Here is a 16,768-nt window from a genome sequence, read left to right as displayed (position 1 = left end):
CGGTCGTTGACAAAGGTGTACATAAGCAGGCGCTCCTCAACGACTCGCTTGAAGTCCAGGCTCTCAGCGACGAGGTCGCGGTAGTTGTCGTTTGAGACAACCACGCCGTCTGTCTGGGCGGCCACCTTGAGGATGTAGCGGTCCTCGTAGCACACCATGCGCTTGCCGCCCACGTTGCGCGATGGCGTGAAGAACAGCAGCCGCTCCTTCTCCAGCTGCAGCAGGATCTCCTGGTCTGCATGTGACGCATCACAAGGAGGAGGACAGGGTTGAATGCAGCCTCTGTGCCACCTTCCCTTCCCCCAAGACTCCGCTCTGTGCCCTAGCTTTTTCATTTCCCAATTCTAATTAATAACATTGGGCACGTATATACATAGGCCCTTTCTTTTCCCCGTCACCATTCTTGATCTCTGTCCTTTTGTCCCCTTCCCCGTTTCCTGCCCAGGGTAGCCGCTCAGAGGATTTACCATAGGCCAGCCTTGAGTTCTGCTCCCCCCCTCTCTCTGTCTCTCCACCAACAGTTTCCTTTTCTGATTCATACACATGTTCCATGCTGCACTAATTACTGTACTAAAGAGAATTCCCATGGGACACACCACAATGCATTTAAAACTGGGAAACGGGAAAAGAGCATTACAAACTAACAAAAAATAATCACTAATGACAGGGAATATCACAAGCGAAGAGCTCTTGAGGATCAGAATGCCTATGCGATACCTAAGACAAAGTGGCTGCTTAAGGCTGGCTCTCTGTCCCTGCCTTTTGAGTGAAAGTGACGTGGAAAAGTCACTGAGCATACCCATCAAGACAGTGCAGTGGTACGTAGAGGTGTTCAATTTGCAAAATCGCTCTTTTTCACCGCTCATGCCCCCGACTTGCCGCAAGCATGCACAGTGCTCACAACTCCCTTCAACCAATGGACGCATTAAGGAACCGGTGCGTGCTCCTACATGGCCACATGGAGCTCCACGCAGCATACGGCAAATATAGATTCATGGCTATCGTTGAACTCTGCATTGAGTCGCGCTACCAGCGAGCTTTAGTGAGAAGTGAAGTAAGTCAACCCACCCTTGATGGGCGTCTCAGCGCGCGAGGCCTCCTTGCGCCAGCTGGGCACAAAGACAGAGATGTCCGTGTGGCCCCGGGCCCGGAACCACTCCACGGCCAGCTGGATGCCCCGGCACGAGAACACCTCCTTGTTGCCGTGGCTGCAGGAAAACAGGGGTAGGTTCCTCCGTAAGCGGTTGCGATACATAGTAGGACGTTTCACATAACGCGATAAAGAAAGCATGCATACAATTTTAACATGAAAGCATGAGCGAACCCAGCGTTGTCCACACTGGATGGCTGGGAAAATCCAGTTTTTCACATGTAGAACGCAGGGACGAGCGGTATCAGGCAGGTGACTTGACCGCTACTATATGCCAACACCACATAGCACACAGCTTTTGAGATACTTTAAAAAGAGTGTCAAGAGTAGAAATAAAACATAACATGAGCGTGTTCCCCTCGTGGACCTCTAACGCACTATAATGGCGCTGCATTCAAAGCACATGAGCAGATTTAAGTGCAGCAAGAGATTTTTTTGCGTACTTTGACGTGGCAAACGGTGCGCACGTTCTAAATAATAGAAACAATTACTGCAGGTTTAAGGGGCACACACGCGTGCTCAAAAATATAAAGCAGAAAACTATGAACACCAGCAACACAGCTGCTCCACCCCCTAATTGTACTCTTTCTCTCTCTCCAATTTTGCTACACCTTCTAGCCATGCCTCAGCTGTGTGAAAATTCAAGTGAAACACTGGGAATGCCAGAGCAGAAAGTGCAACCCCTCTGTTTCGCTGTTTAACGCTCACCAGCAATCAACATACGCATTGTCACAAGTGTGAATTGAAGAAAAAAATACTGCAAAAGAAATAACGAGACCTGAACTTTACAATCCAAAATGATGACAAGTATGGAAAAGAAGATTCCCAAAGTAATTTCTTAAGCCGTGCCACAATGGAAACAGGGCTGAAGTTCGAAGCAATGTTGGGTAACATAGGTGGGCTTACTTGAAAACACTTTAATGCTGCAAGACAAGCACTACCAAGAGTTTGCAAACAAGTGCTGAACTTGAAGTGAAAGATTACAAAAACTTTGAAAAAGAAGTGTAGCAACGTAAGCAAGAAGCTGACTCTAGGCACCAGCCTCCTGGCCCATTTTCGTCATGTTACTACGGCAGGCAACGCAGAGAAGAGAACATTTTTCCGGTAGTTTTCTTTGAAGATGCCATATCTCTAGCGGCTTTCCGGCAGAAAAATAGTACTCATTTCTCTAATGCAAGTAAACACTACAAGGCAAAAAAGCCTTGGCTGTTTCACTGAGCGTAGGCTAGTCTCTTCCTGTGTCATGGAGGACAACCTTATAGCACAGCCTTAGTAAAGACTATCTCGCAGCCCAGCCCATATGGTTAACAACATGGCACAAGATCGTGGCACATGGTGCGAGGAAACACACACAAAGCCAGTTAAAGACCGCATATAATGACACTATCTCAATGTTGCATGCCCATTCACAATAGAAACAGGTCAATCCGGCTAGCATTAACGAAAAAAAAATTATTGCATGTGGAAGTTTTACAAAGCTAAGCTCCGAAAAACAGGCTGACGACATGAGCGGGTCTATACGGCCAACCAGGGGTAATAATCCCGAATTGCGGAATTCTCTAGAATTTGTGGAGAAATCTGACTACAAATCAAAGAAAACAATCAGTCTTCTTCTGAATGGGTCTCTTTGGTGCAAATGTCAGTTTTACATGACTTCTAGTAGAGCTTGTTGCCAATCATTAAATAAAGACACCACTTGCTCGCTTTGGTCTCTGACCAGCCAGCCAGAGCATCATTTTCGAAACTGGCAGATTTGAGGTAAATCAAAGCATGGATTTCGACCGCTCGTCAGAACAGCCCGCCAAAATGAAGTCCTGAACGCCACCCTGAACGCCACCCACAGCCTAATTCACGAGATAAAAAGTTACCCATGACAAAACAAAATAATTCAGACAAGCAATAAGCTGGAAATTTAACTTGGTTGCCACCAAGAAATGCAAACATCATTTTCTTTTTATTTTTGTTGGACTTGAAGCTTCCTATGTTAGCAACGTACTGTTACTTGGGAGTGGGGGGGGGGGGGGGGGGGGGGGGGGGGTCAGTCATTGTGTCCTGGACGTAGACAAGGTAACGAACTAAGACTTAGCAAGCACGACTGACCGTCCACGAGAAAATGCGACCGAGCTTCCTTAAACCGCGGTTGAATTACGCTCGCCCTCCCCTAAACGCACGGGGCCCCTATCACAGCGTGTGGGCGAGCCAGGCATCTCGCCCAATAAGAACACTCGAGTGGGCCTCGCCTGCGACGCCACTTGAGCGTAGATGGCCTGCGATAAGCCGCGCCCCAGCACAGCTGTCGCTCGCCTTCGCCGTGTCCGCATCTGCCCCGCGGGTCACCGCAATCGAGCTTCCCCACACAACACCCACGCTCACGGTGAAGTCGACCCACGCCGCACTTCCGCGCTTGCGTCTCCCTCCTCTCCCTCCCTCTTCCTCCTCCCAGCCTCGATGCGCGCGAGGCCCTACTCCGATGCTCGCCCGATCATGGAGCGACAAACCCTACGGTATGCGAGAGCCGGAGGTCGGTGGCAGACGCCGTTTGGCGCACGCGAAGGGCCAGTGTTCTCCGAGAAGGCCGCTCGGATTCGCAGGTTGACATTTCAACGCCCGCACACAAGTTTCGTTGGTTGCTAAAAAAAAATCCCGCGCCATCTTCACTACCGTGAATACTGAGGAGGGGCGAAGCATGCAGTGTATTGCCAACGGAGATGAAACCTCTTTGAAGCACGAGGCGTTCTACCGCGAGGCGTTGGAAGACGACTGTCCCAATGTGTTTGTTCTTTTAGCACGCGTTTTTCCCACGGAGATGAAACGTTCTTGAGCGAGGCTTTGGAAAACGAGAGTCCCGGTGTTTTAGTACTGTGACTACATGATACTAAGACGACATGAGACGCCGACAGCCCGAGCCACTAAAAGGCTTCACCCCTAAAGAATACTCAAGTTGGAAGTCGGTATCTCAGAAGGTCTTCCTCGCGGGTTTTGTTTCCTCCACGACACGTCCCCTTCAAATCACGCTCACGACGCTCAGTGAGAATTTCTTGGAAAGACGCAAAGCTCTGCCAAGCTGTCATGTTATTCTCAACACCAATTAAAATCTGCAGCCGAAAGAGTGACGGGTAAAAGGGAGCGGGTGGGGATCAGACGATTCTTTTATAGAGGGATCCAGTACATATTATAGTACCTGTGCTTTGTGAGGTTTTAGTATACGCGTTGTACCCACTGGCGTAAAACTTTAAAAAATTATGGCTACCAGAAAAAAGTTGGCGCAGCTTGCACTATACTCGGTTAAAACTCAAGAACGGCACCACCTCATGTAGTGTATCACTCCGCCAAAGCGCCGGACCCGTGACGTCAGTGCGCGCGCGTTTTGAAAGGGGTTTGCTATGAATGCGTGATATCGTCTGCCTTGCCTCACGCAGTTTGTTTGTCGTCACTGGAGTCGTTTATAAGCATATTAAGTAAAAAAAAAATCACGGGAACGGCTCACGCCATGTTCAAAATATTCCCAGTAACGCCCTACTTGCGCCGCGCGGAGAAACATCCGGCTACGGTGATAAGGCACAGCGGCAACTTCCGGTGCCGTTCTTAAGTTGTCACCGAGTATAGTTGTGCAAGGCTGGAGAAACAGCACAGCTGGCGGCCCATCCCCTTCGTCGGAGATACGGCCGTTCAAAGCCAACGCAACGAATTCGCAGTAGGCAGTATAGTAATCGTCAGCCATTTTTTAAGTGCAGAGCACTTTAGGGGTTCGCCTTGTCGTCGAAGCTAGCTTGCTGGACCCAAGTAGAGCCACGCGGCGTTCCGTCGTCGCGGCGTAACCCAGAGGCTTCGAAAGCCAAGCGGTTTATATAGTCATAAGCGTTCGAAACTCGTGAAACGCTGGCGCTTGTCATGCATCTCCCCGTTGTTTAGAGCAAAGAAAACTGCAGGTACATTTGAGGCAAAATATACGTAATTAGCCGGCAGCGCCCGCGTTCATTTAGTTAGGAACGCTCGTTCGGTCGGTTGTTACGATAGTAAGCGAAAAAAAGTGACAGTGCATGCACTGCCAGGGAGGAAAAGCAGGTACAAAAAGAACAGAACTCCCGCTGGCACAGTTTCAGGCAGGCGGCGCGCGAGCACTGCGGAGGCGGGAAATTTGAATTGCATTGGGTGGCAGCAGTGAGCGGATAACGGCGCAACAGCCCATTATGGCGAATCGCTGCTCTGCACTGCCGACAGCTTTCACATTGAATGGAACGGCTTTAATTTTTTTTTTTTTTTTCCAACTGGAGGTTTTCCGTTCGCGTTGGACAAGTTACGGCCGGGTTTAACAGCTCCGCCGTTTAAAGAGAGAAGCGTTTGTAAGACATCAAGCCAACGTGATACTGTAATTCACGCACGCTTACAGTTGTTGCTTCGCCTCGAAACTGCATTCGAACTTTGTCGGCATAATTCGTCGGGAATTCCGGGTACCTCCGCGTAGCCCCACCGTGCATCCCAACACCGAAACATTCGAATTACGTTGAGCGTTGCAAGCTTTGGTATCGGTCTTACGAACACACGCTCGTCAAAACGGCAGCCCCTCGTGCATTGACGGCTGAGGCCGTCAAAATTGCGTTTATTGCGCATTTTAATAAAGGAAAAACAAATAAAATGCGAATAAACTTCCCAGCCGTTCGTAACGTCCGCATCGCCCGAAAAACCTGCCACTCCTTCACTGTGGGAGTACAAACAGAGCGATAGCTCACTTGCTCTGCGCTCGCCTGTCAGGTCGGCATACCTCCGCGGATGCGGTTATAACGAAGTCCGTTATAACGAAACGTAGGCCACAACGAAGCGAGTAGGATTGTACATTTGTGTTTCCTTTCAGTTTTACCCACCCAGCCTCATTAAAGGAGGAACTGTCCTTGCAAGAAGGCCCCCAAGAAGGCAGACTGCGCCAGCGTGAATTTCTACGCCTGTACACTCAAGTCGGCCCGTGCAGCGTGGCTATGTGTAGCGAGAGGGTAGCGTGGAGGAAGAAAATGGACGGTAGCCAGCACAACCTCCGGCTAGCGCATGCGCAGAAAATTTTGCGATCAGTGCGCCGACTGTCGTGGAATTCACGAAACGGTGGAGCCTCCGCTCTAGCCCGGCCGTGTAACATGGCGTCTTTGTATTCCTTGTACATAAAATAAATGCGTGTTGCCACCACCGGCCGTGGGCAAGCGAGCGGGCGCGCGCTCCCCTCCACCCCCATTCCCCCCCCCCCCTTCCACCCGTCAGGGGGGGCTGGCGCGGTGCATTCTGGGATACGGGACCGACGTTTTCGGCGTGCTGTGCGCGGAATGTTCAATCTTTACGCTCGTGCCGCCGAAGTGCGCCTAGCTCCGCCGAAGGCGCCGGCGGTTATGTGAAGCATTTGCCAACTTGTAGGGCGGCCGTGCGCCGCGCGCTTCGATGAACTATACATGCGCGACGGCTGTCTTTTCTGCAGGAAGGCAGTGGCTGAACGCACCACTCTTCTCTCCGAATGGAGCTACTTACACGAATCCAAGCCACTAGTAACAGCGATTGTCCTCGCACGGTGAAAATAACGTCAGCAGCTCCATCGGTCTAGAACGAAACCGGAAATTTCGTCGGTTACTGTTTTTACCCATTACTGTTTTTGCGAATGACGACGACATTTTTTCCGCGCCGAGCCAGCCTTAGCGCTTGCGGAACGGTGTGGTTGGCACGTGGGAAACGAATTTCGAGAGAAAAAACATAAGGTATTCACCAAGTTTTTTCCCATTACTTTCGAAGCTGAACCGAATACATTTTAAACTCAAATCACACAAAATTCGAAGAAGAGAAGCGCTCTTTTTTTTTTTTTTTTTTTACTCCCTTTTATACGGCCTCAGACAGCGTGTACACAATCTGAAAATTTCCTCTGGGTCTCGCCAATGTCTATTTCACTTTCGCCTCCACCCGGGCGTCATTTCATTAAAGTAGTGCATCCGCCAATGGACACCATTGGGAAGCTAACACCTGCCTAGAATGCTCATTGGGAAGCTAACACCTGCCTAGAATGCTCCGGACTCCGAAGCCAACTTTCCTAGTACAGGGTATTAAAACAGGCATCTGCACCTGCTTAACCTCGCTGCCTTTCGATTCGTTTTTTATCCTATCCGAACTCTACGAATTACGCTTGTATAGTGACCGGCATTGCATGAAGACGGGATGACCTTGCCCCCGACCACTTCGCCGCACAGCTGACGACAAACAAACACACAGAATTCCCACTCATCTGTGCACCGACGGGTCTGTGCCAGCCTCTTCATCTGCAACAGAGATGTGGACTCCCACATGCACCACCTTCATCGGTGAACCTGCCGCTCTGCGTGCTGCTTTCGCATTCATCCTCGAACAATCACGGCCCGCCTGCAGTGCGGAATACTCCTCAAGGAATCTCGGCCGCCATCCTAGTATTCGGCACCTTGACCTGAAATATCAGCTCGTAGCTACACGCTTTAGAGGCGCACCGTCGCACACAGCTTCAGTGCGTCCAAGCCCACTGTGGTACAACAGGGAACGTCAGGGCGGACACGAAGGCATCGATCGCGCGTGACCTTCGCCTGCCAGAATTAGCCATCCCATTCACCAGGAGTGAATGAATGAACGAATGACTTTGTTCTCCCATGCGCTGCAGACTACGGAGCTCCGCTTTAGTGCTCGCTTCTACGTACAGTTGACTGAAGCATTTCGCATACGGTTTCGATGAAGATGGAAAATGAAAAAGACGGCAGTGGCTTGTTGCCAGCTCAGGGCACTTCCAGGCATTGCACTCCGATAGGGTAATATTAGGCTCCTCACGCATGTTGAAACAACTGGTACTCTTCGATTGCAGACCCTAGTAGAACCATGGTAATATTGTTGCTGACTCTGCGGTCAAGCGTCAAGTGAACTCGCATTCGCAAGCCACTGGCGCTGGTTTGCGATGACCGCCCAATACAACCGGCCGTTTAATTGAGGACGGTTTCCGAACCCACCATAACGAGACAGATTCTTGTTCTGTTTGTAGAGTTTAACGCACCGACGCAACGCAGGCGATGAGGCGCGCCGCATTAATTTTGCCCACCCGGGAATCTTTAACGTGCGCCGAAATCGTACACACGGGCGTTTTTGCTTTCCGCCTACATCAGAAAAGCGGTCGCCGCGGCCGGGAATCGAACCGGCGACCTCGTGCTCAGCAGCGCAACACTTTAGCCACTACCGAGAGAGAACCGCGGGCACGACTCCTGCGCGGTACATTTCCTCGCACTACCCAGCCCCGCTGGCAACAAGTGGATACCTCCAAAGTCCAATGCCAAACAGAACTGCTGTAAATCTAGATAATCTCCATCCTGTAAGAGAACACTACTGTCGTATTCGGTTCATGCCCTCCTCCACCGATATCCGCATTTCGGTGCCAAACAGGTCGCGAAGAGCACTCGATACACTTCTCTTTCCGAATTCGTTTCGCGGCGCCTCTGGTGCGCGGAGAGAAATCTGGCACTAAGCGAGTGCGAACGCACGCACGAACGCGATAAAAGAATTTTAGCTCCAACGCGGATTTTCCGTGTTTGCCGGCGAGTGCACAGAGTATAGGAGCGGGGAAAGAAGGGGAGAGAGAGAAAAATAAACGCAAAGCAAAGAAGAACCGGGCAAAGGCGATACAAAATAGCAGCGCGACAGAGTGAAAAATAACATAAGGAAAAAGCTGCCGCACTCGAGCGCGACGTGGAATTCTGCCGGAGTTCCGTGAAAGCGGCACGAGACGAGGTCGGAAAGAAAAAAAAAAAACGATGATGGGGCGAATTACACGGAATACTAAAAAGGCAGGGGCACGGCAGCAGTACACGCAGGATATATATCCTGCCAGGTATACGTATACAACACGTATGCCAGTAGCTGAACAAACACGGAGAGAACGTCGGACATCTCCCTTCGGGCATGCGCAAATGCGATGTAACAAGAGTACAGCCGAACCTCGTATTAACGAACACTGATACAGCGAATTATCGGCTATAGCGAACTAAATACAAACTTTGGTTGGTCACGCTTTATTTCAATGACGCTGATTATTTTATAACGAAACTGAAACCATGAGAGCCACGCGCGATATCGGATAAAACGAATATATTTCACCAGGAGTCTGAGAAGCTACTTGAACAAAACCCGCGTCGTCAGAAACTGCAGAAGTATAAAGGCCTTTTTGTTCGTGGACACTGTGGAAAACTTCATCCTGCTCATGCAGAGCTAGTCACCAGAAGAAGATCACATCCTTCATCGAATAAAGGACAGATTGTCAAGGAACTTCGTTCGGTTGTAATTTCACGTACTCATGTTCTGGTTCATTGAGGTTGAAACGCAACAAGGAGAAGGGTAGGGGTTACCTTATTTATAGTAGATTTGAAGCCTTAAAAATGTAATTTTGCATCAAGTATTTTCGAGCACGCCAGATTTTCAATTTGTTAGAGGCAATTTTTGATTGATTGATTGTGGGGTTTAACGCGCCAACGCAACGCGGGCGATGAGGCGCGCCCTAGTGGAGGGCTCCGGATTAATTTTGACCACCTGGGGATCTTTATCGTGCGCCGAAATCTCGTACACACGGGCGTTTTTGCTTTTGGCCTCCATCAGAAAAACGACCGCCGCGGCCGGGAATCGAACCCGCGACTTCGTGCTCAGCAGCGCAACGCCTTAGCCACTGAGCCACCGCGGCGGGTAGAGGCAATTTTTTTTACATCTACTGTTACAACGAATACCGGATATAACGAACTAATTTGCTATCCCGATACAACATCGTTATAAAGAGGTTCACTCAGCGGGGTGGGTGAATAACGACGCTGGCGCGCATGCGCGAAACACTGCTCTTATGAATGACCGGCGAGTAGTAGCTGAGGCGCTTTCAGAGCGGCGACTGTCGCGAGCCCTAAATCTGTTAGAGAGAACACAATAATTTCGCAATGATGGACGCCCGAACATTGCCGACGTCATCGGACTATTGCCACACGAGCGACACCAGCCTTGGTGTCTGTCCTTTCTTGGCGACTGTGGTTTGGACCAAATCCTGTGGAAGTTGTGTTCAAACACACTCCCGCGCGCGCGTGTGTGTGTTATGCGTGCGTTCCTGCGCCTGTCTGTGTCATTGTTCCAGTGGACGTTAGTGTTTGTGCGCATTCCTGTGTACCTACGCGTATTCACTCATCTTCACCCTTCATCGTTCACTTACGGAGCATGTAGCAAGCCAAGCTCCCTGCTATGCTGCCCCATCATAGTTATATCTCTCTCTTCACCAGAAGCGAACACATCACTCAAGGGCTCCCTTGTTAATGCGACTTCAACTGGCATCTCGGAAGTTTTCGCGCGAGAAGCTTGTATATATATATATGCCTTCTGCGACGCTGCCTGTTTTCGTGATGCCTGGCTTGTTTTTCACAAGGATAGCCGGAAATAAAAAGCTCTTTATAACGAACCAGCTGTATTCAAAATCTTACACGCAGCATTTCAAGGCCTCCAATGCAGTGTTCAAACAGTGCAGTGCAGTAGCGCAAAAACAAAAACAAAAACAAAACAAAAAACACCCCGCCGCTGCACACGGACCCATGCCCCCCCCCGCACATATGTTAAACACATCCAAACGGAGGATTGGCCAGAAACGGCCAGGACAGGTGGACATACGCCCACCTTCCTCGTTTTGGGGGCGCCGATTTTAGGACGTACGACATGAATAATTATGCCTATCATGACCGCGTTACCACAACAGTGGCTGTATATCGCAACTGATTGCCGAGATCGGGGCAGGTCACTACCAAAATACAAAGGCTATAATACAGCTCCTTCCATCCCCAAAAAGCACGCGCTCGCAAGATGCTAGTTAGCGAATCTGACAACCATGTGTGAACTTCGCATTCACCTCTCAACGCCGGACATCCTTCTTTAACTGAAAGAAGGAATTACGCTCAAAGACTCGCAGGATAACCCGAAAGCCATCTTGGCCCCGGTTTTAAAAGGGACGTTTGGCAATGTCAGCCACAAGGCCATAAGTCAAACAGCTCAATGACCTTGACTGCGGCGAATGCACCTACAAATGCATTCGGAAGTTCCTCGACGGCCGAAAAAGCCATTTTGAAGGCGGGAGACTTAAAGGGGCCCTAAATAGGCTGCCAAATGTTACGATTTTGCGTGCGCAGTCACTGGAGTACTATCCAAGGAACGTCATGCCGCAAAAATTGTTTAAATGCGTTAAGTATTAGCCGAGTTATCGCTCATTAAAAGGGGCCACCCATAAGGCCTGGGGCTCTCCTCCTCTAGTAGCTCCTCCGAAGCACTGTGGAAGCCGCGACGTCATCGACCCGGCGCAAGACCGCCGAGAGAAACAGGGCAATCCATCACCCTCCTTGATGTACGTGCAGTCATTGGCTGCGCCAAGCCCTGCGCGCGCTTTTTTTTTTAGCACTCGACGCGCATGCTCCGCCCACCAGATTCCGGTTGCACGGTGAGCGCTGTCGCTGTGGTTCGCGTTCGCGGCGCCGCACTGGGCAGTGTCTCGTGTGTCATAGAGGCGCGTCAGAGCCGGAAAGAACTGCGTCAGAGCGCGCAAGTGTGGCGGCAAGGTATGGTTGGTGAGCCAGGAGAGAAAGTGAAATCTTTTTTTCGTGTTTGTGCGGTCCCTGCTTTACGCAGAGGTGTAATATCTGGTACACGTTGTCGTGAAGGGGTACTCTAGCGATTGCGCAATTGAAATGGCGACCTTCGGAAGCCTATTTAGGGCCCCTTTAAAAGTCAAATGCAGTAATTCTCGGCAACAAGGGCACACCCCAGGGTGCTGTCCTGTCCCCTTTGCTCTTTATACAGCACACATAGGCCTTCCTCCGCTCCTGGCATACGCCACAAATTATATGCGGATGACATCATCATATGGGCCACTCATGGGTCGGGGGGGGGGTGGGGGGGTCACACAGAGCAAGCTACAACAAGCGGCCAACATTTTCAGTTAATACAGTTAAGGCAGTGTGACCAAGCGAGTGCTCCGCAAAAATCTGAGCTGTTGACTGTCTCACCACGTACGAAATTCCCTCCTGGGCCACCAACCATCTCCCTACCCGTAAATGGCCACCCGACTGTTCCAACTCAGCAGGTGAGAATCTCGGACATGCTCTCCCAAGCGGATCGCTCCAACAGCGAACTACTAGGCAGGATTAAGCTCACCACGGAGTAAGTCTCCCACATGATCCGCAGTCTCAGCACAAAAATGAGAGGTATGCGAGAAGCGGATGCAAGCTGGCATCTGGATTACCTATCAGCACGTCGAAACTCCTAGATTTGAAAGTTTATAATTAAGCCCGCTCCGCCCTGAATCAAACAGCCAGAGCGAGCATGCTATGCGCGCTTGCCTCCTCGCGAGCTCGGAAGCGGATCGCGAGGGTTCCGCCAGGGATCGTCGGCGCACATCAAGAAGCAGCAGCAGCTGCAGCTTGAGCCGAGGTTCCCAACGGTGTTACCCGAGGTCAAGAGGTTAACTGACATTGCCTTGTGCATTTTCTACAAAAAGAGCTGCGAGGACTCGCATGTGCTGTGTGTGCGTGCTGTGCGTGCGTGCGTGTGTGCGTGCGCGCTCGTGTGTGTGTGAGGGGAGAGAGGAGACAGACAGACAGACAGGCGCGCACACACAATGCCTTCCCTAGCACTCCTTTCGCTGTAGCCTCCACGGCGGCGGAATTTGGGCGGCCGCGGCACTACGGTATGCAGCTCTCGTCGGGCAGACAGCAACAGCGGGGGAGGAGGAAGGGATGGCCGCTGGTCGCCGGCGGCGGTGCAAGAGAGCGGACGGCGATCGCGGCCGAAGCGGAGGAGGAGGAGGGCCGGAGATCCGGGTAGCGCACGGGGGGCATCCTGGTTCAACACCACCGGCACCTCTCCCCCTCCTCCTCTGCACGCACCGCGAGGGCTCCACCCACGGCACGTTGCCACTACACTCCGTACGTGCGAAACTGCCTGCCGCTTTGTAATGTTCCATAAACAAAGACCAGGATATTCGCAAACGTGACCTCCTTGACGTCGTTGCATGCGCGCAAGAAATCAGTACCTGCTTTGTTTCACTTCGTCTGATATCAATTACTTGCCTTCGTAGGTTCTAGTTTATAGCGCTACGTCAATGATCCACGCTACAGCGTGCACGTAAAATACGTCAGCGCTTGCATTTGCGCGCGCACTTCGCAGTATTTCACCTCACCCCATTAACAATTGGGAAACGGATTTTCAGTTAACGAAAAAGAACATCGTGCTCGAGAGCAGCGGTTCTCCACCTACCTACATCGAAGCACCAGAATAACGCTATTGCGCCTACACTATCGACAGGGTCACAAATTAAATCCTTAGGCGTCCACACGAAAAAAAAAAAAAAAATCCCGGGCCATCTCCACTAACGTGAAACCTGGTGAGGGGCAAAGCATGCAGTGTGCAAGTGTAGTCTTGGCGCCTTGGCGTTTTTGCCAACGGAGATGAAACCGTTGGGGGGTACAGGTATACAGCTTTGCTGTAAAAGTCTCGTGTTTTTGAAGCACGAAGCTCTCTAGCGCGAGGCGTAAACGAGTGTCCCGGTGTTTTTTTTTTTTAGTACGCATTACGAAGCTCCAGCGCGAGGCGTTAACGAATTTCCCGGTGTTTTAGTACCGTGACTACATGAGACGAACGACTATTACGACGACGACGACAGGAGACGCCAACAGCCCCACCCGCATTTCTGGCAGGCACCAAGCCTTTTTGGTCGGTTGAGCTTGGGAATTCCGCGACGGGTTCGTTGAGACGGGGAAGCCCTGGGTGGGTCGGAGGGAGGCGACGTATAAGCGGGCTTGACTCGGTCGGCGACTACGACGCCTTGGCGGCCGTTAATGTCGAAGGTGACAGTGTTAGGTTGCCGCTCGCGCTTGTGATCGCTTGTGAGCGCGCCGTACGAGGAACGTGCACATACCAGCTCTTCCTGCTCCCCCTCGCTTGGTATCCGCTGTCAGTGCGGGGAGAAGCTATTAGTTCATATCACAAGCTAGCTGCAGCACTGCGGAGGCTACATTGTTGTCCCCCTCAGGGCGCCTAACTCACCGCAAAGGAAGCGACAAAGGTGCCGCTTGCCGAGAGGGGAGAAGGGAGTGTCCTTTGAGGACCCCCTTCACGGCGAGTTAGGCGCCCTCAGTGGGCGCACTATCGATAACAATGTAGCCTCCACAGTGCTGCTGCTAGCTTGTGAGATGAACTATAGGTCGACCCCCAGCTCTTTCGTTTCTCCAGCCTTACAGCACTAGTGCAAGCTGTTTCAAATATGGCTCACATTTACCATTTCATTATCAGACCTCGGGCGATTGGAGAAACCGTTGAGAATCTTCCAGGCCGCCTCGCGCAGGGTGCTTGGCTTCGCCACAAATCCAATACTAAAAAATTGCGCCCACCTCCCCGCGAGGGGAACCCTGTGTAGATACGACGCATCGTGGGGTTCACTTGGTGTTTCCGTTGGATTGATTCTGCAATCGCGTGAAACGTGTCGGGAACGCGCATGATTATTATGTTTTACGATTATTATCATGTTTTATTGGCCAATCTTGGTCAATCTCTCCAAGTGGTATGCTTGGGGCTTCTCTGTCGCAACGACCTTTACTCCATCATTGTTGCTGTAAGTGGGAGCTTCTGTTCTTTTATTGCAAGTGTTAATCATTGCCCCATCTTGCGTTGTATCAGTAGCTTCTTGACGTAGTTTGAATGAGTCGAGGATATAAGGCGCGTTCGTAGCATTTCATTCTGTCTCGGTTTTGTGGCGCAGTGGGAAGAGCACCATGTACCTCGCGTTCCGCCCACAGGGTCGTGGGATCGAAACCGGGCGCCGCTAACTATTATTTTTTTTATAGTACATGTAGGGGGAGGGGTGTGGACGGACAACAACGCCGTATGGAGGGACAAGGCGAGTGAATGAGATGCAGTCGCATCTAACACCCGGAGCGCGACGTGCAAACTGCAGCACCTGCACACGCACTTCTGGTGCCTCGGCTGCCATAAGTGCGCGCCTGGGTACCACCGGCGTACCCGACACGTGCCTTCAGATTTGCACTCGCCATCTGCGCGCTACCGTGCGCGCGCAACCGCGGGTGCTAATTCGCACGCTCTCAGCTCCACACGTGCCGCACGATCGTGTCATTCCGGAAGCGGAGTACAGCCCAGCTTAAAGGGTCCGCCAACCAATTTCTGCGCAGTATATATGCGCTCTATCGCACATACAAGGGCATCCCTTAAAACATTTTGAACCGAAACGGTTTTCCTAATGGTGCCTAGAACGTTTGAAAGCGGAATTTCTCGACCTGCCGGCTGTAAGAATGCCGCCAAGACGAACTGACAGTACGCAGCAAGGCCACATACTTTTTTAAGTGTGCAGACATGAACAAATGAAACGCGATCACAAAAATATGAATCAGAACACACAAACAGGGCGATTTCTCCCCGTGCAGGTCAAATTGACACGCGCATTAATTACAATAACAAAGTTTGGGAAATCTGGCTTTCCAAACATACCAATAGCGCGGCATGATTTCGCTTACACGATCAGTGTTCTTTTTTTTTTTCAATTTTGCGTGTTCTGGTTTATATTTTCGTGATCGAATTTCACTTGTCCACGACTGCACGTTGGATGAAAGTGGTATTTAATAAGAAGTTGTTCCCGGATAAAACAATAATAAAGCATACAGTTTATGCAGTTTTCTGAACCACGCATTGAAACAGAAAGCAGCCGTTTGCATACGAACGGTGGTGTCGCATTTAGACACTACACCTCTACGACTTCACAAAAATTTCAGTACCAAATTAAGATTACCGTATTTACTCGTTTCTAAGCACACCCCCCGCCCCCCCCCCCCCCCTTTTTTTTCGTGCTTTGAAGCTAAAAAATTTGGGAAAAAAAGTTTGCATGCGAATTTGAGCAACCCTTTTTCTAAGCAACCACCGCAAAATGGATTTCAGACGCGTGGAAGCGGGCTCGTGCTGACGTTGTGGCCAAGTAATTTTGGAAGTTTTCAATTTACAAGCCCCTTCAACGGAAAAGAAAGACCACGACCTGCTCGGAGATACTGAGAGCGGCGGCACAAGTGGCACAAACAACGGACTCGAATTTTACTGAAGGTGACTGGGTATCATACGTAAGCGATGGGTTCACTGCATGTGCCTGTTTTTCGGTTGAATGTTGGCCGAATAAAACACGATTCCTTGCACCCGTCTCGTCGAAATATGGCCGCAAAAAAAAAAAAAAAAGAAAAAAAAAACGGGGGGGGCGGGGGTGTAATTTAGATTTCCGGAAACTAACCACCACCTTCACTTTGGGCATCGCGATCGCGGAAAAAAAGGGGTGCTTAGAATCGAGCAACTATGGTATTTCCGCTAATTTATGTCGAAATTTCTTGCGGTTGCCCAACTGTATAAAAGGCTGGTTTCCACATGATCTAAAGGACATGTACTCCACAAAAATCGCTTGTTTTGCTTCCACATCGCAGAGGGACGGCCACCGGGATCGAGTTTCTCGCCCTCTTCCAATCACGCGGTTGCGCAAGCGCTGGGAAGCCCAGAGCGAAGCTCACTTCCGTGCGGGCAGCGCGCGGT

At 50.8% G+C, this 16,768-nt stretch overlaps 1 protein-coding gene across 2 annotated transcripts in view; it reads right to left on the bottom strand.

Moving 5' to 3' along the window:
• The window catches only part of LOC144152765 (uncharacterized), a 150,052-nt gene that overhangs the window by 20,511 nt on the left and 112,773 nt on the right, over window positions 1-16,768 (bottom strand). For both annotated transcript variants that reach the window (XM_077684201.1, XM_077684202.1), the window contains exons 3-4: window positions 1,069-1,208; window positions 1-235 (exon numbers count right to left, since the gene is read on the bottom strand). In XM_077684201.1, the coding sequence (XP_077540327.1) occupies window positions 1-235; window positions 1,069-1,208 (375 nt within the window). The remainder of the gene's footprint in view (window positions 236-1,068; window positions 1,209-16,768) is intronic.

The sequence above is a fragment of the Haemaphysalis longicornis genome, unplaced genomic scaffold (assembly GCF_048455015.1).
Source record: "Haemaphysalis longicornis isolate Haplotype H1 unplaced genomic scaffold, Haemaphysalis longicornis Haplotype H1 scaffold_9, whole genome shotgun sequence".
Classification (NCBI taxonomy): domain Eukaryota; kingdom Metazoa; phylum Arthropoda; class Arachnida; order Ixodida; family Ixodidae; genus Haemaphysalis; species Haemaphysalis longicornis.
This window is presented reverse-complemented; position numbering and strand designations above follow the sequence as displayed.